The sequence below is a fragment of the Lissotriton vulgaris genome, chromosome 5 (genome assembly GCF_964263255.1).
Source record: "Lissotriton vulgaris chromosome 5, aLisVul1.2, whole genome shotgun sequence".
Lineage (NCBI taxonomy): Eukaryota > Metazoa > Chordata > Amphibia > Caudata > Salamandridae > Lissotriton > Lissotriton vulgaris.
Window position 1 is genome coordinate 2,032,153,616 of NC_141693.1, and position 27,702 is coordinate 2,032,181,317.

General features: G+C 57.5%; 1 protein-coding gene across 5 annotated transcripts in view; it reads right to left on the reverse strand.

The window, feature by feature from the left end:
• Nucleotides 1-27,702, reverse strand: part of ST6GALNAC6 (ST6 N-acetylgalactosaminide alpha-2,6-sialyltransferase 6) — a 78,680-nt gene that overhangs the window by 44,103 nt on the left and 6,875 nt on the right. For all 5 annotated transcript variants that reach the window (XR_015296129.1, XM_086924944.1, XM_086924942.1 and 2 more), the window contains exons 3-5: nucleotides 25,461-25,585; nucleotides 21,919-22,098; nucleotides 14,146-14,555 (exon numbers count right to left, since the gene is read on the reverse strand). Coding sequence is in view for 4 of the 5 variants with exons in the window: in XM_086924944.1 (XP_086781070.1) it covers nucleotides 14,146-14,555; nucleotides 21,919-22,098; nucleotides 25,461-25,529 (659 nt within the window). In the remaining variant the exon portion in view is untranslated. The remainder of the gene's footprint in view (nucleotides 1-14,145; nucleotides 14,556-21,918; nucleotides 22,099-25,460; nucleotides 25,586-27,702) is intronic.

The window sequence follows — 27,702 nt, forward strand, 5'->3', positions numbered from 1 at the left end:
AAAAATGTATTTTAAAAAATCGAAAATATTATCTGCAGTCTCAGAATTAATTTTCCAAGTAACAGTACCAACGTGCCTTCTACTGCCAGCTGTTATGAAACAAAACTGCGAGGATATCCCTTTTTTTTAAAAAAACAAATGAGGTTACTCACAGTTTATTTTGATGTTTCCAGGTATTGTATTCAAGGATGATAGTCTGAATCTTTTCCTAATGAATGGAGCTGAATTGAAGTTAAAACATCTAAACCTTCACTGTTTTAAAACATATCACGGTCACAGCTTTTGATAAACGCTGAGATCCTTGATCCCATCAGCGTAGGAGTTAAAAATTAACCAAATTTTCTTTCAATTCAACTCCAAAGACAGATGATAAGCTTGAACACACGTGGGTTGAGTGACTTATGACCAGACCTCGTCGCCAATTTGAAGTGAGCCCACACAACCACAAATGGTAGGACAGGTGTTATTTATTAGCCATTAGTCACAAGAGCTCCCAGGAACTGACAAGCAGGGAATCCAAGCACAGTATTCAAAGCTAAACATTCTGTATCCATAGGAATGGACATGACCAAGTAATGCTCTGATAAAGCATAGACATAGAAGAAGGAGACTAGATTACTACAGTTCTGTCGTAGAGGAAGGAGGTGATCCATTCCAGGGCCTTTCCTTGGATCCCGGCGTGGCGGAGGCGGGTTGTCAGAGTGCGGTGGCAGACCGTGTCGAACGCAGCCGAAAGGTCGAGCAGGATGAGGGCAGCGGTTTCTCCGTTGTCCAGCAGGGTCCGGATGTCGTCGGTGGCCGCAATGAGGGCAGTCTCGGTGCTGTGGTTCGCTTGAAATTCGGACTGCGATGGGTCGAGGGAGCCGTTCGTCTCTAGTAAGGCTGTCAGTTGTTTGTTGACGGTTTTCTCGATGACTTTTGCAGGGAAGAGGAGGAGCGAGATGGGGCGGAAGTTTTTGACGTCTGAGGGGTCTGCGGTGGGTTTCTTCAGGAGGGCGCTGATCTCTGCGTGCTTCCAGCTCTTCTGGAAGGTGGCGGATATGAAGGAATTGTTGATGATGTCCCGAAATTTGGGTGCAAGGATGGAGTCGGCTTTGTTGAAGATGTGGTGTGGGCAGGGATCGGCTGGGGAGCCCGAGTGGATGGTGTTCATCGTGTGGGTGGTATCTTCTGTGCTGACCTGAGTCCAGGCACACATAGTGGTGGTGGGGGGGGTAGGTTCCGTGGTGGGGTACGTGTTCTGAGCGCCGAAGCTGTCATGTATGTCGATGATCTTACGGTGAAAAAAGGTGGCCAGAGACTTGCAGAGGTCTTGAGAAGGCGTGATGTTGTTGTTGCTGGCGTTGGGGTTGGAGAGCTCTTTCACGACGTTGAAGAGTTCCTTGCTGTTGTGGGTGTTGTTGTCCAGTCGTTCTCTGAAGGATGACCTTTTGGTGGTGCGGATTAGCTGGTGGTGTTTGCGGGTGGCGTTCTTGAGGGCTGTCATGTTGTCCGTTGACTGGTTGTGGCGCCAGGCTTTCTCGAGGTCACAGCAGGATTTCTTGGAGTCTTTGAGATAGTTGGTGAACCACGCGGCTTTCTTGCTGTTGAGGTTGCTGGGAGGGTTTTTCAGTGGAGCAAGGGTGTTGGCGCAGTCGGTGATCCACTGTGAGAGGTTGCGGGCTCCTTCGTTGGGATCCGTGGTGTTGGTGGGAGGGTTTAGGCGCAAGGAGGTGGTGATTTGGTCGGTGGTGATCTTGCTCCAGCATCGTTGGGGGTTTTGTTGAGGTCGGTGGTGGGTCGTTGTTTTCCTGAAGTTGAAGTGTACGCAGCTGTGGTCGGTCCAGTGGAGCTTGGTGGTGTGGCTGAAGGAGATGTGGTTGCTGGAGGAGAAGACAGGGTCGAGCGTGTGGCCGGCGTAATGGGTGGGGGTGTTGACCAGTTGCTTGAATCCGAGGTTGGCGGGGTTGTCTAGTAGGGCGGTGGTGTTGTCCTGGTCGTTCTCCAGGTGGAAATTGAGGTCTCCTAGGAGGATGTAGTCGGGGGAGGCGAGAGCGAGTGGGCTGATGAAGTCTGCGATGGCCTCGCTGAAGTGTGAGCGTGGTCCCGGGGGTCTGTAGATGAGGGTTCCTCTGAGGGTGTTCTTGGGGTCGGTGTGAATCTGGAAGTTCAGGTGCTCTGCGGTGGCGAGGGTGTCGTCGGTGTTGGTCGTGATGCGGATAGTGTTTCTGTGGGCGATGGCGATGCCTCCTCCGGTCTGGTTGACGCGGTCCCTCCGGATGATCTTGTAGCCGTCCGGGATGGCAATGCTGATGTTGGGGGCTGAGGAGGCGTTCATCCAGGTTTCCGTGAAGAAGGCCACGTCTGGTGCCGTTTTGTCCAGGAGGTCCCATAGTTCGACGGCGTGCCTGTGGATGGAGCGGGTGTTAAGCAGGATGCACTTGAGGTGGTTGTTGTTGGCGGCTGTTTTGGCTGGCGCGGTGCAGGACCGAGTGCAGGTGAAGTAGCAGGCGTGACAGGTGAAGGCTCCGTGGGTGCGTTTTCGGGTGGCTTGGTAGCAGGCTGGATGTCGGCTTGTGTTGAGTGCGTGGAGGGTGGCGGCATCATAGCTCAGTCGGGTTGGCTGGCTCTGGCAGGGTCCAGGGGTTCTGGCGCTCGGCGTGGCCGCTGCGCGTGGCCGCTATGCGTACGCACGGTCCCCGCCATTTATGGCGAAGTGGGAGGGAGGAGCAGCTGGGAGGTAGGAGCGGGGCGGCGAATGGGGAGCGGGAGACAGGAGAAGGGGGCTGGGCCGCAGGAGAGCAGCAGCTGGGAGAAGAGGGAGGGTTGGAAAGAGCGGGAAAGCGGAGCGGGGGAGAGCGACGGCAAGCCTGGAGAGTGAGGGCAAGCCTGGGCAAGCCTGGAGAGCGAGGGCAAGCCTGGAGAGCAGGGGCCCTAAGGAACGGCGGCAGCAAGAGGGCCAAGCAGGCAGCAGCAGCAGAATCCGGGCACACGGGGGCCGTGCGGTAGTAGAGTGACCGGGTCAAGGGTCTAACATTTCACAGTATTATGTGGCACTAACAGTGTGCAGTATTATGAGGATCTGACAGTGCACAGTATTATGTGCGGCTAATATGTCAATGTACTAGGCATTGCTGGTTGTGCAGTAGTGCGGGCGCTAATATTCTCCATGCAGGAAATCTGCCTTTTTTGCGTGGGGACCGCTGATTTTTGCCCTTCTCCTGGACCCTATTTTATTGCTGTTTTCAGACTCTGCGCCAGTGATCAGTGCGCATGCTCTGCACTTAAGAAATGACGGACGTGGGTAATCCTGTATCTAACTTTGCTATAAACCCTCAGCACACGTGCCGACATGCACCCACGCCCTGGGGGGCTGCAGCACTTACCTGACTGTGCACTGCTGTGCAAAAGAAAACATGACTTCAGGCCTACCCTGTGCAGCCTGCCTGTTTGCAATGTAAACCCCGCAGTGCGACCAGTTACAATAACCCTTTTGACAGGTAAACCCAGCTCTTTTGAATATCAGTAGGTCCTCCCTATGTGAGCCTTGCAGCCAACAAGGCATGGTGCATGGGGTCCAAAAGTGGGACATGAAGAAAATGAATTCTTCCATGGCCCTTCGGTGACAGGCTGGCCTAGCTGTCCTAGGTTGGAACACAGAGTGCAGATTAAGACACTCATACAATAATTCGGGAAAGGAACAAGCTAGAAAGATAATTAAACCCATATTTTTAATAGTAATTAAACATCTCCCAACCCTCACGCATGTAGCACAGGGCCTCTGATAGTACGTCACGCCTCTGAGCCCCCCCCCCCTCCACCCTGATGCATGTAGCACAGGGCCTCCGATAGAAGATCACGCCTCTGAGCACCCCGCCCCACCCTCACACATGTAGCACAGGGCCTCCGATAGCATGTCATACCTCTGAGCACCCTCACACATGTAGCACAGGGCCTCCAATAGCATGTCATACCTCTGAAACCCCCCCCACCTTGACGCATGTAGCACAGGGCCTCCGATAGCGAATCATGCCTCTGAGCACCTCCCACCCAGACGCATGTAGCACAGGGCCTTGCATAACTCGTTACGCCTCTAAGTGATGGAGCGAGGTGAATAACAAAATGTTGTATACCCCTCATGAAGTCACTTTCGCATAACAGTAACATGAACTAATCGTGCGGTTTGGAAAAAAACGAACCAACACAGAATAGAACGCCCACACAAAATACACGTGGGATACTAAATTGCTTGTGTTGCAACCATAATCGACTAACTGAGTGATAATGTGATGTCTGAAATTAATGCAAAAGCTATAAGTTAACCAAAATTGGCATATATGTGCTTACTGTTTGTCTATTTGTGGCAAAAACATGAAGACAGTTGAGCAAATTACGCATAAATGTGGCTTTATTTGCTAGGTAATAACTAACAGGGATACCTTAGTAAGGGGGAGGTTAACAGAAGGGCTATGATTCAATAATTAACATTCAATTGTGTTTGTTTCTGTTAGACGGACCGGGAGGGTCGGCCGAGATTACGGGGAGAGGTCTCCAGGGAGAGCCGTCTCCAACGACTGTACAGATAAGTAACTTCCCCCCCCCACAGACGGACACCACACAAGATTGAAGGTTAACGAGACTTTATAGGCAATTCTTAGGTTACGTTGATATGATACAAGGAGGTCTGGACTCAGGGGTCCCCTCGGTTCTGATCTCTGGTTGAGGAAAAAGGGGTAGCGGGACAGTCTTAGTTGCCAATGAGTTAAATAGCTCTCAATCCTCGAGCTCGGTGTGTTTGCTGATCGGGCCGTGGAGGAGCCAAGCCGGTCCCGAGATGGACGAAGGATGATCGACGGGCCGTGGAGAAGCCAAGCAGGTCCCGGGATGGATGACGGATGGTCGACGGGCCGTGGAGAAGCCAAGCAGGTCCCGATGCAGATGACGGTTACAACGGTCCGCGGCCTCGCCAGCAGATCCGGACGACGATGAAGGATGAAGGTTACGACGGCTGTGGCAGCGCCAACAGGCAGGACGATGGTGCACAGGACAGAGCTACGGCAGCGCCAGTAGTCCGTCCAGGGTGAGTTCCTCTTTACGTCTCTCGACTCCAAGATACAACTGCCTTCCTGCTCTGGAGCTGCCCCAGTTATAGGGCTGGCGGGCTTTGATGTCCGGACCCTCGCACTTGGAGGTCGGGAGGTCCGGGATGAGGGAGTCCAGACACCCAGCGGGGGGGTGGAGCCAGCGCCCGGGGAGGCGATGGGCGAGCGGCACTGGCCGGGGGAGAGCCATCGACACCTCTTTCTCCCATTGACCTGCCAAGTAGCTCGCTCACCTCCTGGGTGGAGGGTGGTGCCGGAATGTCTGAGGCCGGGCTAGGCCCAGGGTTGAGGTCGATCGGGGGCCAGGCGGCCTCGTGATGAAGTGTCCAAGATGGCGGCCCAGGCTGAGCGCATGGGTCGGCAGTGGATCGGGCCCATGAGGTGATCATGTTCGAGGGCAGGTGTCCCTGAGGGGACGTAGGACGTACAATGGTGGTGTGTGGTGCTTGTATGACTGGGCTCGGGCCTGGTCGAGCCGGGGGAGAGCGGCCCGTCATGTGGCCTGTCCAACATGCGTCCCCCCCAGCTGAAGGCGGGGAGAGTTACCCATCCTCTTGGGGACTCTCTTCGTCGAGGCGGAAAAACCGGGACAGGCCATCCGCGTTGGCGTGGTCGGACCCAGGCCGGTGTTCAACCGTGAAGTCCATACCTTGCAAGGAGATGGACCAGCGTAGCAGTTTTGGGTTTTCCCCCCGCATATGCATCAACCACTGCAGGGGTCGGTGGTCAGTCTGTACCCGAAAGTGGGTGCCAAAAAGGTAGGGCCGGAGCTTCTTGAGGGCCCATACCACAGCGAAGGCTTCCCTTTCTATGGTGCTCCAGCGTTGTTCCCGGGGTAGGAGTCTCCGGCTGATGAAGGCCACCGGTTGATCAAGGCCTTCGGTGTTCACTTGGGACAGGACTGCCCCAATGCCCTGGTCGGAGGCGTCCGTCTGGACGATGAACTCCCGGCTGTAGTCTGGGGCCTGGAGCACAGGAGCGGAACACATGGCGGCCTTTAACTGTTCGAATGCCGCTTGACACTCTGGGGTCCAGTTCACTTTCTTGGGCTGATTTTTTGATGTGAGTTCGGTGAGAGGCCCCACGATGGTGCCATAGTCTTTCACGAACCTTCGGTAGTAGCCCGTGAGGCCCAGGAAGGCTCGCACCTCAGTTTGAGTGATAGGGGGTTGCCAGTTCTGGATGGCGGCAATCTTCAGCTGTAGAGGGGCCACTAGGCCGCTTCCCACCTGGTGTCCGAGGTAGGTCACCGACCCTTGTCCAATTTGACATTTGCTGGCCTTGATCGTGAGGCCAGCTCGCTGAAGGGCTTGTAGTACTGCTTGGAGGTGGTGGAGGTGCTCGGTCCAATGGTGGCTGTACACAGCGATGTCGTCCAGGTAGGCGGCGCTGAACTCTTCGAGCCCCGCCAGGACCTGGTTGACGAGCCGTTGGAAAGTCGCTGGGGCATTTTTCATGCCGAAGGGCATGACCTTAAAATGATAGTGGCCATCGGGGGTGGAGAAGGCAGAACGTTCTTGTGCTCGGGATGTGAGGCCGATCTGCCAATAACCTGCCGTCAGGTCGAAGATGCTGAGGTAGCGGGCAGCGCCCATTCGGTCGACCAGTTCATCTGCCCGGGGGATGGGGTGTGCGTCCGTTCTGGTGACGTCATTCAGGCCCCGGTAGTCGACACAGAACCGGAGTTCTGGTGTGGTTCCGGGGGCGGCCGCTTTGGGGACCAGTACGACCGGGCTGGCCCATGGACTGTCTGAGGGCTCGATGACCCCGAGCGTGAGCATCTTAGCTACTTCCGCCTGGATGCAGGCCCGTACCCGATCAGGTACGCGGTAGGCCCGGTGGCGGATAGGAGGGTTGTCTCCGGTGTCCACATCGTGCACACACCAGGAAGTGACACCTGGGGTGAGGGAGAACAGACTGGCAAATTGTGATAGGAGGGCTTGGCACTCGTGGCGTTGTTCTCTGGTGAGGGACTCCGAGAGTCGGACCCCATCCACGGAGCCGTCTTGCTCCTGGGTCCGCAAGAGGTCAGGGAGAGGTTCGGAGTCGTCTTCAACCCCATTGTCTGTGGCCATCAAGAGACTGAGTTCTGTTCGCGCAAAGTGGGGTTTCAGTCTGTTGGTGTGGAGGACTCGGAGCGGATTCCGGGCGGACTCCATATCGATCAGATAGGTGGCAGGACCCTTGCGCTCGATTACCTTGAAGGGTCCCGTCCATTTGTCTTGGAGAGCGCACGGTTCTGTGGGGGACATTACCCAGACCTGTTGCCCCGGCTCGAATTCAATAGATGAGGCGTTCTGGTCATACCATTTCTTCATGTCCTCTTGACTTGTCTCTAGGTTGGCTTTTGCTAGGTCTCTGAACCTTCGGGACTGGTTGCGGAGGGTGAGGAGGTACCGGAAGACATCGGGCGGACTCTTGGCCGGAGGCATCTCCCAGCCTTCTTTGATCAGGCTGAGTGGCCCCCGTACTGGGTGCCCATAGAGCAGCTCGAATGGGCTGAAGCCTAGGGACTTCTGTGGGACCTCCCGGTAGGCGAAGAGGAGGCACGGCAGCAGCACATCCCACTGGCGACGGAGGGGCTCTTCCAATCCCCCGATCATCCCTTTTAGCGTGCGATTGAACCGCTCAACAAGTCCGTTTCCTTGGGGGTGATAGGGGGTCGTGAAGCGGTAGGTGACCCCACACTGTTGCCAGAGGGACTTCATATATTTGGAAATAAAGTTTGTGCCTCTGTCACTGACGACTTCTCGGGGGAACCCCACACGGGAGAAGATCCCCATCAGGGCCCGGCCGACCACTGGGGCTGTCACGGTCCGGAGAGGAATAGCCTCAGGGTAGCGGGTGGCGTGGTCCACTAGTACCAGGATGAAGCGATGGCCTTGTCTTGTACGCGGGTCTAGGGGTCCCACAATGTCTATTCCGACCCTCTCAAATGGGGTCGTGACTACTGGAAAGGGTTGCAGGGGGGCCTTTAATTTGCGGCCGCTCTTCCCACTGGCTTGGCACGTGGGGCAAGATCGGCAATGCTGGTGCACATCGTTTCTCATTTTTGGCCAGAAGAAGTGGGTCACTAGGCGGCTGTAGGTTTTATCTTGTCCCAGGTGCCCTGCCAGGGGGACATCGTGGGCCAGATTTAGCAGGAAGTCTCTAAAGCGGAGGGGCACCACTAGTACTCGGTTGGCCCCTAGCTCGGCGATTCGTTGCTCGCTGTACAATAGGTCATTGTCCCAGTAGACCCAATGAGTTCCGGAGGTATCCCCTGCGCTTTGGGCGAGCGCTTGTTGTCGGAGTCCCTCAAGGGAGGGACAAGTCTCCTGCTCCTGACGAAATTGTTCTTGTGTGGGTCCCCCTTCTTGAGCCCACTGGTCAAGATTAGCAAGGTCGGGAGGTTGGGCAAGTTCGAGGGGGATACCATGGTCGGGGGTCTCGGCGGGGGCGACCGGGGGCGGTGGCGCCGGCCATTCTGGTTCTTCGGGGTGAGGGTTGGCACGGGCGGCCATGGACCGGGTGGTGACGCACGCCCAGTCTGGGACGCCCAACATCCCCAAGTGTTCTTTTCGCTCCACGGCTGCCCACGGGGAGCTTTCCAGGTCATTTCCGAGGAGGCAGTCCACGGGGGCGTCGTCTCGGACCGTTACCTTCAGCATGCCGGAGACCCCTCCCCACTCAAAGGGGACGCAGGCCATCCGACACAGACTCTCTGAGTTGTCGGCGGATCGTACAGGGCAGAGAATGTTCGGTAGATATTGTTCTGGGGTCACCAGATGACAGCGGACGGCTGTCACACTGGCCCCGGTGTCTCGAAGGGCTTCGGCCCGTTGTCCATTGATGCTCACCCATTGGCTGTACTTCTGGGTGTTAGCGGGTAGGGGGACCCGCGGGACCATGTCTCTTCCCCCTAAGCACGCGAGAGTCATGGCTGCTGGCTCCCACTCTTGATACTCTTGCTCGTCTGTTTCTTGTTCCTCGGAGATCTGTTCTTCCCCTAGTGCCGCGGCGGCCACCTGGCGGGGTCTTGGACTCTGATACTGCGGGCAGCTTGGGTCGTTTGCATAGTGGCCGACTCGTTGGCATCGGTGACATGTAACATTGGCTCTGTATCCCGGTCGCGCCGGGGTGCTGCCCCGGTTGGCCGGGGGGGTGGTGCTGGTAGTGGGGGCGGCCGGAGTGTTGTCTCTTCCTCGTCCTTGGCCCCCTCCTCCTCCTCTGGGTCGGGGGTGACCATTGTTGTTCCTGTTCTGCTCGTAGGACCCATTCCGGCCCACTCTGGTGATCTCCCACCGGTCAGCTTCGGCTGCGAGCTGCCGGGGATCGGTTAACTTGCTGTCGAGGAGGTGTTGGCGTAGTTCAATGAAGCAATTGTTGGACAGATGCTCCCATACCATCAGATTGAACAGCTGCTCGTAGGTCGTGACGTTGTTCCCTCTGATCCAGCCTTCGAAGGCTCTGCTAAAGTACGTTACATAGTCCACCCAAGTTGTACCTGGAATGCGTGTGCAGTCTCGGAACCGCTGACGGTACATCTCGGGCGTGAGGCCATAGCGGGTGAGGAGGGCCGCTTTCATATGGTCGTAGGAGGTCATCTGGTGGTCTGGGAGCTGTAACAGAGTATCGCGGCCCTCATTAAGGAATTTGCCCCATAGGCCGGCTCCCCAGTCGGCTCTATCGATCCGGTGCGCAGTCATCGCGATTTCATAGGCCTTAAACCATTGCTGGATGTCGTCTTCTCGAAAATATTCTCGGACCACATCCTTGGGGATGTGCACTTTTTTCTCCGTGGTCCCTGGGGTGGACGGTCGGTCAGGCACCCCTAACTCTTTATTCTGTTTGCGCAGGTTGATCTCGGCTAGGTTCCGCTCGTGCTCGTACGTTAGTCTTTTTTCCTCGAGCTCCCTTTGCCTCTGTTTCTCCTCTCTTTCTTCTCGGAGGCGAAGGTGCTCTAAGTTTATTTTTTGCTCGGCCAATTTGAGTTCTATGTCCATCTTGAGTCGGGCCATTTCGAGTTCGTGTAGTCGGGCTTTTTCTCTTTCTTGGATCTCGTCTTGCGAGAGACTGGTTCTTTGCCCCTCAGGGCCCGTGCTGGTATTTTTCGCGGTGCTTTGCTCAGGGGCTTCGACATCCCCGGTCTCTGCCCAAGATTCTAGGGCATGCTTGAAATCGTCCTTGGTACTTAGTCCGGTGGTAGCGATACCTAGTTCGATGCAGAACTGCTTTAGTTCACGATGGCTGTATTCCTCGAGTTTTTCCATTTGGAACTTCTCAGTTGATCCGCTCTCTTTAGTTGACATTGTTGTTCGTTGTGGGGTGAGCTACTCTCTGTACGTTATGCGGTGATTCGGATCGCGCCGCTGGCCACCAATGTTAGACGGACCGGGAGGGTCGGCCGAGATTACGGGGAGAGGTCTCCAGGGAGAGCCGTCTCCAACGACTGTACAGATAAGTAACTTCCCCCCCCCACAGACGGACACCACACAAGATTGAAGGTTAACGAGACTTTATAGGCAATTCTTAGGTTACGTTGATATGATACAAGGAGGTCTGGACTCAGGGGTCCCCTCGGTTCTGATCTCTGGTTGAGGAAAAAGGGGTAGCGGGACAGTCTTAGTTGCCAATGAGTTAAATAGCTCTCAATCCTCGAGCTCGGTGTGTTTGCTGATCGGGCCGTGGAGGAGCCAAGCCGGTCCCGAGATGGACGAAGGATGATCGACGGGCCGTGGAGAAGCCAAGCAGGTCCCGGGATGGATGACGGATGGTCGACGGGCCGTGGAGAAGCCAAGCAGGTCCCGATGCAGATGACGGTTACAACGGTCCGCGGCCTCGCCAGCAGATCCGGACGACGATGAAGGATGAAGGTTACGACGGCTGTGGCAGCGCCAACAGGCAGGACGATGGTGCACAGGACAGAGCTACGGCAGCGCCAGCAGTCCGTCCAGGGTGAGTTCCTCTTTACGTCTCTCGACTCCAAGATACAACTGCCTTCCTGCTCTGGAGCTGCCCCAGTTATAGGGCTGGCGGGCTTTGATGTCCGGACCCTCGCACTTGGAGGTCGGGAGGTCCGGGATGAGGGAGTCCAGACACCCAGCGGGGGGGTGGAGCCAGCGCCCGGGGAGGCGATGGGCGAGCGGCACTGGCCGGGGGAGAGCCATCGACACCTCTTTCTCCCATTGACCTGCCAAGTAGCTCGCTCACCTCCTGGGTGGAGGGTGGTGCCGGAATGTCTGAGGCCGGGCTAGGCCCAGGGTTGAGGTCGATCGGGGGCCAGGCGGCCTCGTGATGAAGTGTCCAAGATGGCGGCCCAGGCTGAGCGCATGGGTCGGCAGTGGATCGGGCCCATGAGGTGATCATGTTCGAGGGCAGGTGTCCCTGAGGGGACGTAGGACGTACAATGGTGGTGTGTGGTGCTTGTATGACTGGGCTCGGGCCTGGTCGAGCCGGGGGAGAGCGGCCCGTCATGTGGCCTGTCCAACAGTTTCTATAATAGTTCCCGTTGTGGCCTGTGAGGCCGAGTCCAAGGTGGACGATTTTCATGACTCCGAGATTAATGTGAAGCGCGCGTGCGCTGGCTGAGCGGAGCTGCAGACGCGTAGGAGCTGACTGTGCTGAACGGAGCTGCAGACGCGTATGAGCTGACTGTGCTGAGCGGAGCTGCAGACGCGTAGGAGCTGACTGTGCTGAGCGGAGCAGGCCAAGGACGATGTGCTCTGAAACCCCGACGGACGACCAATAAAATGGACATCGTACTGTAAAGCATGTGAAAATAGCAATTTAAAGGACACGATGGAACTGGTGGCCTTAAAGACAATGGTCAAATTCATTTTGCCGACTCTGCGGAAGTCAAGTAACAAGATGATGAGGTTACGCTCGTCCACCCCTTGGACCAACCAATCAGAATCATCGGAGACCCCAAATGTTACCGAATTTAGATAGTTTAGCTAGTAAAAAAGGGTATAAAAGAATAGGAGTTTAGAAGGAAGCTCTTTTCAATTTCCATCTGCGTGTCCTGACATGCTGCCGGAATGCTGAATCTCCTTGGAGCGTAAGAACTTATATTTTACCACTTTAAGCTTTGTTTGAATGAGTTTGGAGTCTGTAGATGAGGGTAAATAGCTTGAGGGAATAGAGAGATAGAATTTGGGAACTATTATGTCTTTCGTAAATATGCCCTGTAAATGTCAATTACTGCATTCATTTTCTTTAAACTTAAAATGAAAGGAAATATAACTGTGCGAGTTAGAGAAATTCTTTATCTTTCCTTATAACTAATTGCAATAAATGAATTCAAAGTGAATAAAACCGATTATGCTAGGAGAATCTTCTTTAATTAAAAATTATATAAATGAAGAATGAAGCTGGTCTTGTTCATCCTTAGCCTCATTGTCACTAGCAGATCTAAGGACAATCAAAGGTGGTGCGTCTGAATATTTCATTGTATTAAAAGAAAAACCATGGCAAACAATCTAAACTGCAGATGTATGTATTATAAAAAGGTAGTTACATTTTAGACACTCCGCTATGATCCAGCAGCTCGCCTTTGATTCTCACCAAACCATGAAGTAGAAAGAACATGTGTATGAGCGACTCGCAGGGCTATGGGCCCCACTGGTGAGTAAATGAATGATTAGATACTTCAGGGAAAAGTGATGAGAATTTAAAAATTATTTCCGTGGAAGCGCTGCATCATGAGCACCCCCAACCCTGACGCATGTAGCACAGGGCCTCTGAGAGCACGTCACGCCTCTGAGCACCCCCCCAACCCTGACGCATGTAGCACAGGGCCTCTGAGAGCACGTCACGCCTCTGAGCACCCCCCCAACCCTGACGCATGTAGCACAGGGCCTCTGAGAGCACGTCACGCCTCTGAGCACCCCCAACCCTCACGCATGTAGCACAGGGCCTCTGAGAGCACGTCACGCCTCTGAGCACCCCACCAACCCTGACGCATGTAGCACAGGGCCTCTGATAGCACGTCACACATCTGAGCACCCCAACCCTCACGCATGTAGCACAGGGCCTCTGAGAGCACGTCACACCTCCGAGCCCCCCCCCCCCCCCTTCACCCTCACGCATGTAGCACAGGGCCTCTGATAGCACGTCACACATCTGAGCACCCCCCAACCCTCACGCATGTAGCACAGGGCCTCTGATAGCACGTCACGCCTCTGAGCACCCCCAACCCTCACGCATGTAGCACAGGGCCTCTGAGAGCACGTCACGCCTCTGAGCACCCCACCAACCCTGACGCATGTAGCACAGGGCCTCTGATAGCACGTCACACATCTGAGCACCCCAACCCTCACGCATGTAGCACAGGGCCTCTGAGAGCACGTCACGCCTCTGAGCACCCCCCAACCCTCACGCATGTAGCACAGGGCCTCTGAGAGCACGTCACGCCTCTGAGCACCCCCCCAACCCTGACGCATGTAGCACAGGGCCTCTGAGAGCACGTCACACCTCTGAGCACCCCCCTAACCCTGACGCATGTAGCACATGGCCTCTGAGAGCACGTCACGCCTCTGAGCCCCCCCCACCCTCACACATGTAGCACAGGGCCTCTGAGAGCACCTCACACCTCTGAGCACCCCCACCCTCACGCATGTAGCACAGGGCCTCTGAGAGCACGTCACGCCTCTGAGCCCCCCCACCCTCACGCATGTAGCACAGGGCCTCTGATAGCACTTCACATCTCTGAGAACCCCCCAACACTCGCGCATGGAACACAGGGCCTCTGAGAGCACGTCACACCTCCGAGCCCCCCCCCCCCCCCTTCACCCTCACGCATGTAGCACAGGGCCTCTGATAGCACGTCACACATCTGAGCACCCCCCAACCCTCACGCATGTAGCACAGGGCCTCTGATAGCACGTCACGCCTCTGAGCACCCCCAACCCTCACTCATGTAGCACAGGGCCTCTGAGAGCACGTCACGCCTCTGAGCCCCCCCCACCCTCACGCATGTAGCACAGGGCCTCTGATAGCACGTCACGCCTCTGAGCACCCTCCCCCCACCCTCTTAGTAGCTGGTTCCTGCACCTCACCGCATGCTGCCAGGTTTGAGACGCACCTGTCTTTCCCGGTCTCTCCACGGAATAAGTCGTCGAAGCTCTTCATCTTGCCAGGGGAGATGATGAAGGCTGCCACGTTGGTGAAGCTGGCGGTGGCATGGCGGATGATCTGCAGCAGGTTGCCCTTGCTCTCCTTTTGCATCTTGTTGGTGGGTCCCCAGAAGATGAGGGTGGTCTCCTGGGACTTGTTAAGGAACTCCTGAGGCCTCCGGAGCACCCTGTAAACACTTGAGTGGGCCACCACGCGGAAGGTGGTCTTGCTGCCAACGTCCAGCTCGTAGGCTGTGGTGGGCGCGTCGTTCATGCGGATCGTGCACTCTGATTGGTCAATCGTTGGGCCCAGGTGGCTGCCTATCAGGTGGCTGGAGCTGGTGATGACGACACAGCGCTGGCAGTGAGTGTGCAGGCTCTGAGGGGAGACATACAAGAGAGTGAGGTCCCTCCATGGTGCCCACCCTGCCCCCTATCTACACAGGACCACTGGTCCATTCTGTGGCACCCCACCAGCCCCTGCGTGCCACGCACAGCTTTCCTCAATGCACCCCACCAGCCCCTGCATGCCACGCACAGCTTTCCTCAATGCATGCCACCTGCCCTGTGCGTGCCACGCACAGCTTTCCTCAAAGCATGCCACCTGTACCTTGCATACAGTGCCAATGTCTCCTCTCAACGTGGCATTGTCCCCGTGCCATCACTGTGCCAGCAGCGTTCTTGCCAGTGTGCCACTATGGCCCTCGCCAAGTGTACCTCCCACAGCGTGCCACGTGTACACCCCACAGCGTGCCACGTGTACACCCCACAGTGTGCCATGTGTACACCCCACAATGTGCCACGTGTACACCAAACTGCGAACCACATGTACACCACGGTGTGTCACGTGTACACCATACAGTGTGCCACGTGTACACCCCACAGTGCCGCATGTACACCCCACAGTGAGTCACTTGTACACCCTGCAGTGTGCCATGTGTACACCCCACAGTGTGCCATATGTACACCCCACAGCATGCCACGTGTACACCCCACAGTGAGTCACGTGTACACCCCACAGTGTGCCATGTGTGCACCCCACAGTGTGCCATGTGTACACTCCACAGTGTGCCACGTGTACACCCCAGTGTGCCACGTGTACACCAAACTGTGAACAACATGTACACCACAGTGTGTCACGTGTACACCATACAGTGTGCCACGTGTACACTCCACAGCGTGCCACATGTACACCCCACAGTGAGTCGCTTGTACACCCCGCATTGTGCCACGTGTACTCCCCACAGCGTGCCACATGTACACCCCACAGTGAGTCACTTGTACACCCCGCAGTGTGCCATGTGTACACCCCACAGCGAGTCACTTGTGCCCTTCCCAGTGTGCCAGGTGTACACTCCACAGCGTGCCACATGTACACCCCACAGTGAGTCACTTGTACACCCCACAGTGTGCCACGTGTACACCCCACAACGTGCCACAGCGTGCCACATGTACACCCCACAGTGAGTCACTTGTACACCCCGCAGTGTGCCATGTGTACACCCCACAGTGTGCCACGTTTACACCCCAAAGCGAGTCACTTGTGCCCTTCCCAGTGTGCCAGACCAGGTGGACCTTCCCCATGGGCTGTTACCGATGGCCTCCCTAGTGAGCAACGTACACTTGTCCCATAGTGAGTTATTTCACCCCTCCCCAGTGTCACTTGACCCCTCCTGAGTGTGTCACATGATCCCCGTCCAGCGTGTCACATGATCCCCTTCCAGTGTGTCCTGTGACCCTTCACACTGTGTCACATGACCCCTCCCTAGTGTCTTCCATGACCCCTCCCCAATGTGTCCTGTGACCCCTCCCCAGTGTGTCACATGACCCCTCCCCAGTGTTACATGACCCCTCCCCAGTGTTACATGACCCTCCCCAGTGGGTCCCGTGACCCCTCCCCAGTGTGACCCATGACCCCTCCCCAGTGTCTCCCATGACCCCTCCCCAGTGTCTCCTATGACCCCTCCCCATTGTCTCTCATGACCCCTTCCAGTGTCTCCCATGACCCCTCCCCAGTGTGACCCATGACCCCTCCCTAGTGTCTCCCATGACCCCTTCCAGTGTCTCTCATGACCCCTCCCCAGTGTCTCCCATGACCCCTCCCCAGTGTGTCATATGACCCCTCCCCAGTGTGACCCATGACCCCTCCCTAGTGTCTCCCATGACCCCTCCCCAGTGTCTCCCATGACCCCTCCCCAGTGTCTCCCATGACCCCTCCCTAGTGTCTCCCATGACCCCTCCCCATTGTCTCTCATGACCCCTTCCAGTGTCTCTCATGACCCCTCCCCAGTGTCTCCCATGACCCGTCCCCAGTGTGTCATGACCCCTCCCCAGTGTGACCCATGACCCCTCCCCAGTGTCTCCCATGACCCCTCCCCAGTGTCTCTCATGACCCCTCCCCAGTGTCTCCCATGACCCCTCCCCAGTGTGTCAATTGACCCCTCCCCAGTGTGACCCATGACCCCTCCCTAGTGTCTCCCATGACCCCTCCCCAGTGTCTCCCATGACCCCTCCCCAGTGTCTCCCATGACCCCTCCCTAGGGTCTCCCATGACCACTCCCCATTGTCTCTCATGACCCCTTCCAGTGTCTCTCATGACCCCTCCCCAGTGTCTCCCATGACCTCTCCCCAGTGTGTCATATGACCCCTCCCCAGTGTGACCCATGACCCCTCCCTAGTGTCTCCCATGACCCCTCCCCAGTGTCTCCCATGACCCCTCCCCAGTGTCTCCCATGACCCCTCCCCAGTGTCTCCCATGAGCCCTCCCCAGTGTCTCCCATGACCCCTTCCAGTGTCACATGATCCCCTATAGTGTGTCACATGACCCCCTTCCAGTGTGTCACATGACCCCTCCCCAGTGTCACTTGACCCCTCCCCCGTGGTCACCTGATCCCCCTCCAGTGGGTCCCAGGACTCCTCCCCAGTGTGACACATGACCCCTCCCCAGTGTCACTTGACCCCTCCCCAGTGTCACTTGACCCCTCCCCAGTGTCACTTGACCCCCCCTAGTGTGTCCGTGACCCCTCCCCAGTGTGTCCTTGACCCTCCCCTGTGTGTCCGTGACCCCTCCCCAGTGTATCCGTGACCCCTCCCCAGTGTGTCTGTGACCCCTCCCCAGTGTGTCCAGTGACCCCTCCCCAGTGTGTTTGTGACCCCTCCCCAGTGTGTCCGTTACCCCTCCCCTGTGTGTCAGTGACTCCTTCCAGTGTGTCCGTGACCCCTCCCCAGTGTGTCTGTGACCCCTCCACAGTGTGTCGGTGATCCCTCCCCAGTGTGTCCGTGACCCCTCCCCAGTGTGTACGTGACCCCTCCCCAGTGTGTCGGTGACCCCTCCCCAGTGTGTCTGTGACCCTTCCCCAGTGTGTCCGTGACCCCTCCCCAGTGTGTCTGTGACCCCTCCCCAGTGTGTCCGTCACCCCTCCCCAGTGTGTCCGTGACCCCTCCCCAGTGTGTCCGTCAGCCCTCTCCAGTGTGTCCGTCACCCCTCCCCAGTGTGTCCGTGACCCCTCCCCAGTGTGTCCGTGACCCCTCCCCAGTGTGTCCGTCACCCCTCCCCAGTGTGTCTGTGACCCCTCCCCAGTGTGTCCGTGACTCCTCCCCAGTGTGACGGTGATCCCTCCCCAGTGTGTCCGTGACCCCTCCCCAGTGTGTCCTTGACCCCTCCTCAGTGTGTCTGTGACCCCTCCCCAGTGTGTCCGTCACCCCTCCCCAGTGTGCCTGTGACCCCTCTCCAGTGTGTCCGTGACCCCTCCCCAGTGTGTCCGTGACCCCTCCCCAGTGTGTCTGTGACCCCTCCCCAGTGTGTCCATCACCCCTCCCCAGTGTGTATGTGACCCCTCCCCAGTGGGTCCCGTGACCCCTCCCCAGTGGGTCCAGTGACCCCCTTCCAGTGGGTCCCGTTACCACTCCCCAGTGTGTCGGTGACCCCTCCCCAGTGTGTCCGTGACCCCTCCCCAGTGTGTCCTTGACCCCTCCTCAGTGTGTCTGTGACCCCTCCCCAGTGTGTCCGTCACCCCTCCCCAGTGTGTCTGTGACCCCTCCCCAGTGTGTCCAGTGACCCCTCCCCAGTGTGTCGGTGACCCCTCCCCAGTGTCTCCGTGACCCCTCCCCAGTGTGTCGGTGACCCCTCCCCAGTGTATCGGTGACCCCTCCCCGTTGTGTCGGTGACCCCTCCCCAGTGTGTCCGTGACTCCTCCCCAGTGTGACGGTGACCCCTCCCCAGAGTGTCCGTGACCCCTCCCCAGTGTGTCCTTGACCCCTCCTCAGTGTGTCTGTGACCCCTCCCCAGTGTGTCCGTCACCCCTCCCCAGTGTGTCGGTGACCCCTTCCCAGTGTGTCGGTGACCCCTCCCCAGTGTGTCGGTGACCCCTCCCCAGTGTGTCGGTGACCCCTCCCCAGTGTGTCCGTGACTCCTCCCCAGTGTGTATGTGACCCCCTCCCAGTGTGTCCGTGACTCCTCCCCAGTGTGTCTGTGACCCCTCCCGGTGTGTCTGTGACCCCTCCCCAGTGGGTCCAGTGACCCCTCCCCAGTGTGTCTGTGACCACTCCCCAGTGTGTCGGTGACCCCTCCCCAGTGTGTCTGTGACCCCTCCCCAGTGTGTCCAGTGACCCCTCCCCAGTGTGTCGGTGACCCCTCCCCAGTGTGTTGGTGACCCCTCCCTAGTGTGTCCAGTGACCCCTCCCCAGTGTGTCCGTGACCCCTCCCCAGTTTGTCTGTGACCCCTCCCCAGTGTGTCCAGTGACCCCTCCCCAGTGTGTCGGTGACCCCTCCCCAGTGTGTCTGTGACCACTCCCCAGTGTGTCGGTGACCCCTCCCCAGTGTGTCTGTGACCCCTCCCCAGTGTGTCCAGTAACCCCTCCCCAGTGTGTCGGTGACCCTCCCCAGTGTGTCGGTGACCCCTCCCCAGTGTGTCGGTGACCCCTCCCCAGTGTGTTGGTGACCCCTCCCTAGTGTGTCCAGTGACCCCTCCCCAGTGTGTCCGTGACCCCTCCCCAGTTTGTCTGTGACCCCTCCCCAGTGTGTCCAGTGACCCCTCCCCAGTGTGTCGGTGACCCCTCCCCAGTGTGTCTGTGACCACTCCCCAGTGTGTCGGTGACCCCTCCCCAGTGTGTCTGTGACCCCTCCCCAGTGTGTCCAGTAACCCCTCCCCAGTGTGTCGGTGACCCTCCCCAGTGTGTCGGTGACCCCTCCCCAGTGTGACGGTGACCCCTCCCCAGTGTGTCCGTGACCCCTCCCCAGTGTGTCCTTGACCCCTCCTCAGTGTGTCCATGACCCCTCCCCAGTGTGTCTGTCACCCCTCCCCAGTGTGTCCGTGACCCCTCCCCAGTGTGTCCGTAATCCCTCCCGGTGTGTCTGTGACCCCTCCCCAGTGTGTCAGTGACCCCTTCCCAGTGTCTCCGTGACCCCTCCCCAGTGTGTCGGTGACCCCTCCCCAGTGTGTCGGTGACCCCTCCCCAGTGTCTCCATGACCCCTCCCCAGTGTGTCGGTGACCCCTCCCCAGTGCGTCGGTGACCCCTCCCCAGTGTGTCGGTGTCCCCTCCCCAGTGTGTCCGTGACCCCTCCCCAGTGTGTCGGTGACCCCTCCCCAGTGTGTCCGTGACTCCTCCCCAGTGTGACGGTGACCCATCCCCAGTGTGTCCTTGACCCCTCCTCAGTGTGTCCGTGCCCCCTCCCCAGTGTGTCGGTGACCCCTCCCCAGTGTCTGTGACCTCTCCCCAGTGTGTCGGTGACCCCTCCCTAGTGTGTCGGTGACCCCTCCCCAGTGTGTCCGTGACTCCTCCCCAGTGTGTCCGTGACCCCTCCCCAGTGTGTCCTTGACCCCTCCTCAGTGTGTCCGTGACCCCTCCCCAGTGTGTCGGTGACCCCTCCCCAGTGTCTGTGACCTCTCCCCAGTGTGTCGGTGACCCCTCCCTAGTGTGTCGGTGACCCCTTCCCAGTGTGTCGGTGACCCCTCCCCAGTGTGTCGGGGACCCCTCCCCAGTGTGTCCGTGACTCCTCCCCAGTGTGTCTGTGACCCCTCCCAGTGTGTCCTTGACTCCTCCCCAGTGTGTCTGTGACCCCTCCCGGTGTGTCTGTGACCCCTCCCCAGTGGGTCCAGTGACCCCTCCCCAGTGTGTCTGTGACCACTCCCCAGTGTGTCGGTGACCCCTCCCCAGTGTGTCTGTGACCCCTCCCCAGTGTGTCCAGTGACCCCTCCCCAGTGTGTCGGTGACCCCTCCCCAGTGTGTCGGTGACCCCTCCCCAGTGTGTCGGTGACCCCTCCCTAGTGTGTCCAGTGACCCCTCCCCAGTGTGTCCGTGACCCCTCCCCAGTTTGTCTGTGACCCCTCCCCAGTGTGTCCAGTGACCCCTCCCCAGTGTGTCGGTGACCCCTCCCCAGTGTCTCCGTGACCCCTCCCCAGTGTGTCGGTGACCCCTCCCCAGTGTGTCGGTGACCCCTCCCCAGTGTGTCCGTGACTCCTCCCCAGTGTGACGGTGACCCCTCCCCAGTGTGTCCGTGACCCCTCCCCAGTGTGTCCTTGACCCCTCCTCAGTGTGTCCGTGACCCCTCCCCAGTGTGTCCGTGACCCCTCCCCAGTGGGTCCGTGACCCCTCCCGGTGTGTCTGTGACCCCTCCCCAGTGTGTCGGTGACCCCTCCCCAGTGTCTCCATGACCCCTCCCCAGTGTGTCGGTGACCCCTCCCCAGTGTGTCGGTGACCCCTCCCCAGTGTGTCAGTGACCCCTCCCCAGTGTCTCCGTGACCCCTCCCCAGTGTGTCGGTGACCCCTCCCCAGTGCGTCGGTGACCCCTCCCCAGTGTGTCGGTGAACCCTCCCCAGTGTGTGGGTGACCCCTCCCCACTGTCTCCGTGACCCCTCCCCAGTGTGTCGGTGACCCCTCCCCAGTGTGTCCGTGACCCCTCGCCAGTGTGTCGGTGACCCCCTTCCAGTGGGTCCCGTGACCCCTCCCCAGTGTGACGGTGACCCCTCCCCAGTGTGTCCGTGACCCCTCCCCAGTGTGTCCTTGACCCCTCCTCATTGTGTCCATGACCCCTTCCCAGTGTGTCCGTCACCCCTCCCCAGTGTGTCCGTGACCCCTCCCCAGTGTGTCCGTGACCCCTCCCGGTGTGTCTGTGACCCCTCCCCAATGTGTCCGTGACCCCTCCCCAGTGTCTCCGTGACCCCTTCCCCAGTGTGTCCAGTGACCCCTCCCCAGTGTGTCGGTGACCCCTCCCCAGTGTCTCCGTGACCCCTCCCCAGTGTGTCGGTGACCCCCTCCCCAGTGTGTCGGTGACCCCTCCCCAGTGTGTCGGTGACCCCTCTCCAGTGTGTGGGTGACCCCTCCCCAGTGTGTCGGTGACCCCCTTCCAGTGGGTCCCGTGACCCCTCCCCAGTGTGTCCTTGACCCCTCCTCAGTGTGTCCGCGACCCCTCCCCAGTGTGTCCGTCACCCCTCCCCAGTGTGTCCGTCACCCCTCCCCAGTGTGTCCGTGACCCCTCCCGGTGTGTCTGTGACCCCTCCCCAGTGTGTCCGTGACCCCTCCCCAGTGTCTCCGTGACCCCTTCCCCATTGTGTCCAGTGACCCCTCCCCAGTGTGTCGGTGACCCCTCCCCAGTGTGTCCGTGACCCCTCCCCAGTGTGTCGGTGACCCCTCCCCAGTGTGTCGGTGACCCCCCTCCAGTGGGTCCCGTGAGCCCTCCCCAGTGGGTCACTTGTAGGGTTTCACCAGCGCCGAGTTGCCACGAGTGGCGCCCCTCACACACCTGGTTCCCGTGCACGGGCAGGTACCCACTCTTGGCTGGCACCTTCCTAAAGTTGGGCTTGTGGCGCGACTTCACCTTCAGGGACTGGAACTGGAAGCTTTCATTGCCATTGTTGGAGCTGTAGAGGATCAGGAAGGTGATGAGAGTGAAGAGCAGGAGAAAGATGGCGGTCTGCTGGCCCTGAGGGATGCAAAGAAGAGAAGGGTCAGCGCTCTAGACTCAAGGAAGGGCCCTGAGGGTGCAAGAAGAGAAGGGTCAGCGCTCTAGACTCAAGGAAGGGCCCTCTCTCCATCGACAGCCCACCTCAGGGAGCTCTCTCTCCAGTCTACAGCCCACCTCAGGGAGCCCTCTGTCCAGTCTACAGTCCACCTCAGGGAGTCCTCTGTCCAGTCTACAGCCCACCTCAGGGAGCCCTCTCTCCAGTCTACAGCCCACCTCAGGGAGCCCTCTCTCCAGTCTACAGCCCACCTTAGGGAGCCCTCTTCTCCAGCCTACAGACCACCTCAGGGAGCCCTCTGTCCAGTCTACAGTCCACCTCAGGGAGCCCTCTCTCCAATCTACAGCCCACCTCAGGGAGCCCTCTCTCCAGCCTACAGTCCACCCCAGGGAGCCCTCTCTCCAGTCTACAGCCCACCTCAGGGAGCCCTCTCTCCAGCCTACAGTCCACCTCAGGGAGCCCTTTCTCCAGTCTACAGTTCACCTCAGGGAGCCCTCTTTCCAGCCTACAGTCCACCTCAGGGAGCATTCTCCCCAGTCTACAGCCCACCTTTGAGTGCCCTCTCTCCAGTCTACAGCCCACCTCAGGGAGCCCTCTCTCCCATCTACAGCCCACCTCAGGGAGCCCTCTCTCTAGTCTACAGCGCACCTCAAGGAGCACTCTCTCCAGTCTACAGTCCACCTCAGGGAGCCCTCTCTCCAGTCTACAGTCCACCTCAGGGAGCCCTCTCTCCATCCACAGCCCTCCTCAGGAAGCGCTCTCTCCATCCACAGCCCACCTCAGGGAGCCCTCTCTCCCATCTACAGCCCACCTCAGGAAGCCCTCTCTCCATCCACAGCCCACCTCTGGGTGCCCTTTCTCCAGTCTTACAGCCCACCTCATGGAGCCCTCTCTCCAGTCTACAGCCCACCTCAGGGAGCCCTCTCTACAATCTACAGCCCACCTTAGGGAGCCCTCTCTCAAGCCTACAGTCCACCTCAGGGAGCCCTCTCTCCAGTCTACAGTCCACCTCAGGGAGTCCTCTCTCCAGTCTACAGCCCACCTCAGGGAGCCCTCTCTCCAGCCCACCTCAGGGAGCCTTCTCTACAATCTACAGCCCACCTTAGGGAGCCCTCTCTCCAGCCTACAGTCCACCTCAGGGAGCCCTCTCTCCAATCTACAGTCCACCTCAGGGAGTCCTCTCTCCAGTCTACAGCCCACCTCAGGGAGCCCTCTCTCCAGCCCACCTCAGGGAGCCCTCTCTCCAGCCCACCTCAGGGAGCCTTCTCTACAATCTACAGCCCACCTTAGGGAGGCCTCTCTCCAGCCTACAGTCCACCTCAGGAAGCCCTCTCTCCAGCACACCTTTGGGTGCCCTCTCTTCAGTCCACAGTCCACCTCAGGGAGCCCTCTCTCCAGCACACCTTTGGGTGCCCTCTCTCCAGTCTACAGTCCACTTCAGGGAGCCCTCTCTCCAGTCTACAGTCCACCTCAGGGAGCCCTCTCTCCAGCCCACCTCAGGGAGCCCTCTCCCCAATCTACAGCCCACCTCAGGGAGCCCTCTCTCCAGTCTACAGTCCACCTCAGGGAGCCCTCTCTCCAGTCTACAGTTCACCTCAGGGAGCCCTCTCTCCAGTCCACCGCAGTGATAGACGCCATGGTATTTACCTTCCTGCACTCTTCCTGTCACACAGAGCAGCGCAGCGCAGCAGGTTGTCTTGCTGCGTTGCGTGGATTTCACATTCCTGCACTCTTCCTGTCACACAGCGCAGCCGGTTGTCTTGCTGCGTTGCGTGGATTTCACATTCCTACACTCTTCCTGTCACACAGAGCAACGCAGCAGGTTGTTTTGCTGCGTTGCGTGGTTTTCACATTCCTGCACTCTTCCTGTCACACAGAGCAGCGCAGCGCAGCAGGTTGTCTTGCTGCGTTGCGTGGATTTCACATTCCTGCACTCTTCCTGTCACACAGCGCAGCCGGTTGTCTTGCTGCGTTGCGTGATATTGACAACACTCTTCCTGTCACACAGAGCAGCGCAGCAGGTTGTCTTGCTGCGTTGCGTGATATTCACATTCCTGCACTCTTCCTGTCACACAGAGCAGCGCAGCGCAGCAGGTTGTCTTGACGCGTTGCATGGTTTTCACATTCCTGCACTCTCCCTGTCACACAGCGCAGCGCAGCAGGTTGTTTTGCTGGTTTGTGTGATATTCACATTCCTGCACTCTTCCTGTCACAAAGAGCAGCGCAGCAGGTTTTCTTGCTGCGTTGAGTGGTTTTCACATTCCTGCACTCTTCCTGTCACACAGGGCAGCGCAGCAGGTTGTTTTGCTGCGTTGCGTGATATTCACATTCCTGCCCTCTTCCTGTCACACAGAGCAGCGCAGCAGGTTGTTTTGCTGCGTTGCGTGATATTCACATTCCTGCACTCTTCCTGTCACACAGAGCAGCGCCGCGCAGCAGGTTGTCTTGCTGCGTTGCGTGATATTCACATTCCTGCACTCTTCCTGTCACACAGAGCAGCGCAGCGCAGCAGGTTGTCTTGCTGCGTTGCATGGTTTTCACATTCCTGCACTCTTCCTGTCACACAGCGCAGCGCAGCAGGTTGTTTTGCTGGTTTGTGTGATATTCACATTCCTGCACTCTTCCTGTCACAAAGAGCAGCGCAGCAGGTTTTCTTGCTGCGTTGCATGATATTGACATTCCTGCACTCTTCCTGTCACACAGGGCAGCGCAGCAGGTTGTCTTGCTGTGTTGCGTGGTTTTCACATTCCTGCACTCTTCCTGTCACACAGGGCAGCGCAGCAGGTTGTCTTGCTGCGTTGCGGGGTTTTCACATTCCTGCACTCTTCCTGTCACACAGAGCAGCGCAGCGCATTAGGTTATCTTGCTGCGCTGCGTAATATTCACATTCCTGCACTCTTCCTGTCACACAGAGTAGCTCAGCGCATTAGGTTGTCTTGCTGCGTTGCGTGATATTCACATTCCTGCACTCTTCCTGTCACACAGGGCAGCGCTGCAGGTTGTCTTGCTGCGTTGCGTGATATTCACATTCCTGCACTCTTCCTGTCACTCAGAGCAGCGCAGCGCTGCAGGTTGTCTTGCTGCGTTGCGTGATATTCACATTCCTGCACTCTTCCTGTCACTCAGAGCAGCGCAGCGCAGCAGGTTGTCTTGCTGCGTTGTGTGATATTTCGACAAATCTGCCCCTCAGTGACTTGAATGAATAAACACTTTGTGCCTCAAGCAGGAGGCGGTGAGGTACCCACACAGGAACCCAGTGAGGCTTCGGCCAGGTAAGGGGTGGCACCTATTGGCACCAGTGCACCAGGAGGAGCTCAGAACTCACCAGGGAGCCTCCGGGCTCTTTCTTCCAGCTCACATTCCTCTTCTTGGGCAGCTCTTTCTTTCCACTCATTTCTTCACTCCTGCCTCACGCTCACCATGAGGCGTTCATCCTTCCAAGGCAGAAAGCTGCAAAGTAATGGAGAACATGAGTGCGTTGTCAATGTCACAGAAGGAGGAGCAACAGGAAGCTCAATGGAGTGCAGTTTGTGCCACTCATACCTCACTAACACCTGCACCACTCATACCTCCCTAACACCTGCACCACTCATACCTCACTAACACCTGCACCACTCATACCTCACTAACACCTGCACCACTCATACCTCACTAACACCTGCACCACACTTACCTCACTAACAGCTGCACTACTCATACCTCATGACACTAGCACCAATCATACCTCCCTAACACCTGCACCACTCATACCTCACTAACACCTGCACCACTCTTACCTCACTAACAGCTGCACTACTCATACCTCATGACACTAGCACCAATCATACCTCCCTAACACCTGCACCACTCATACCTCACTAACACCTGCACCACTCATACCTCACTAACACCTGCACCACTCATACCTCACTAACAGCTGCACTACTCATACCTCACTAACACCTGCACCACTCATACCTCACTAACACCTGCACCACTCATACCTCACTAACAGCTGCACTACTCATACCTCACTAACACCTGCACCACTCATACCTCACTAACACCTGCACCACTCATACCTCACTAACACCTGCACCACTCATACCTCACTGACACTCGCACCACTCATACCTCACTAACACCTGCACCACTCATACCTCACTAACACCTGCACCACTCATACCTCACTGACACTCGCACCACTCATACCTCACTAACACCTGCACCACTCATACCTCACTAACACCTGCACCACTCATACCTCACTAACACCTGCACCACTCATACCTCACTAACACCTGCACCACTCATACCTCACTAACACCTGCACTACTCATACCTCACTAACACCTGCACCACTCATACCTCACTAACACCTGCACCACTCATACCTCACTAACACCTGCACCACTCATACCTCACTGACACTCGCACCACTCATACCTCACTGACACTCGCACCACTCATACCTCACTGACACCTGCACCACTCATACCTCACTAGCACCTGCACCACTCATACCTCACTAACACCTGCACCACTCATACCTCACTAACACCTGCCCAACTCATACCTCACTAACACCTGCACCACTCTTACCTCACTAACAGCTGCACCACTCATACCTCACTAACACCTGCACCACTCATACCTCACTAACACCTGCACCACTCATACCTCACTAACACCTGCCCAACTCATACCTCACTAACACCTGCACCACTCTTACCTCACTAACACCTGCACCACTCTTACCTCACTAACACCTGCACCACTCATACCTCACTAACACCTGCACCACTCATACCTCACTAACACCTGCACCACTCTTACCTCACTAACAGCTGCACCACTCATACCTCACTGACACCTGCACCACTCATACCTCACTGACACCTGCACCACTCATACCTCACTGACACTCGCACCACTCATACCTCACTAACACCTGCACCACTCATACCTCACTAACACCTGCACCACTCATACCTCACTAACACCTGCCCAACTCATACCTCACTAACACCTGCACCACTCTTACCTCACTAACAGCTGCACCACTCATACCTCACTGACACTCTCACCACTCATACCTCACGAACACTCGCACCACTCATACCTCACTAACACCTGCACCACTCATACCTCACTAACACCTGCACCACTCATACCTCACTAACACCTGCACCACTCATACCTCACAAACACATGCACCATTCTTACCTCACTAACACTCGCACCACTCACACCTCACTAACAGCTGCACTACTCATACCTCACTAACACTCGCACCACTCACACCTCACTAACACCTGCACCACTCATACCTCATGAACACATGCACCACTCTTACCTCACTAACAGCTGCACTACTCATACCTCATGACACTAGCACCACTCATACCTCATGAACACTCGCACCACTCATAACTCACGAACACATGAACCACTCTTACCTCACTGACACTCTCACCACTCCTACCTCACTGACACTCGCACCACTCATACCTCACTGACACTCGCACCACTCATACCTCACTAATACCTGCACCACTCATACCTCACTGACACTGTTACCACTCATA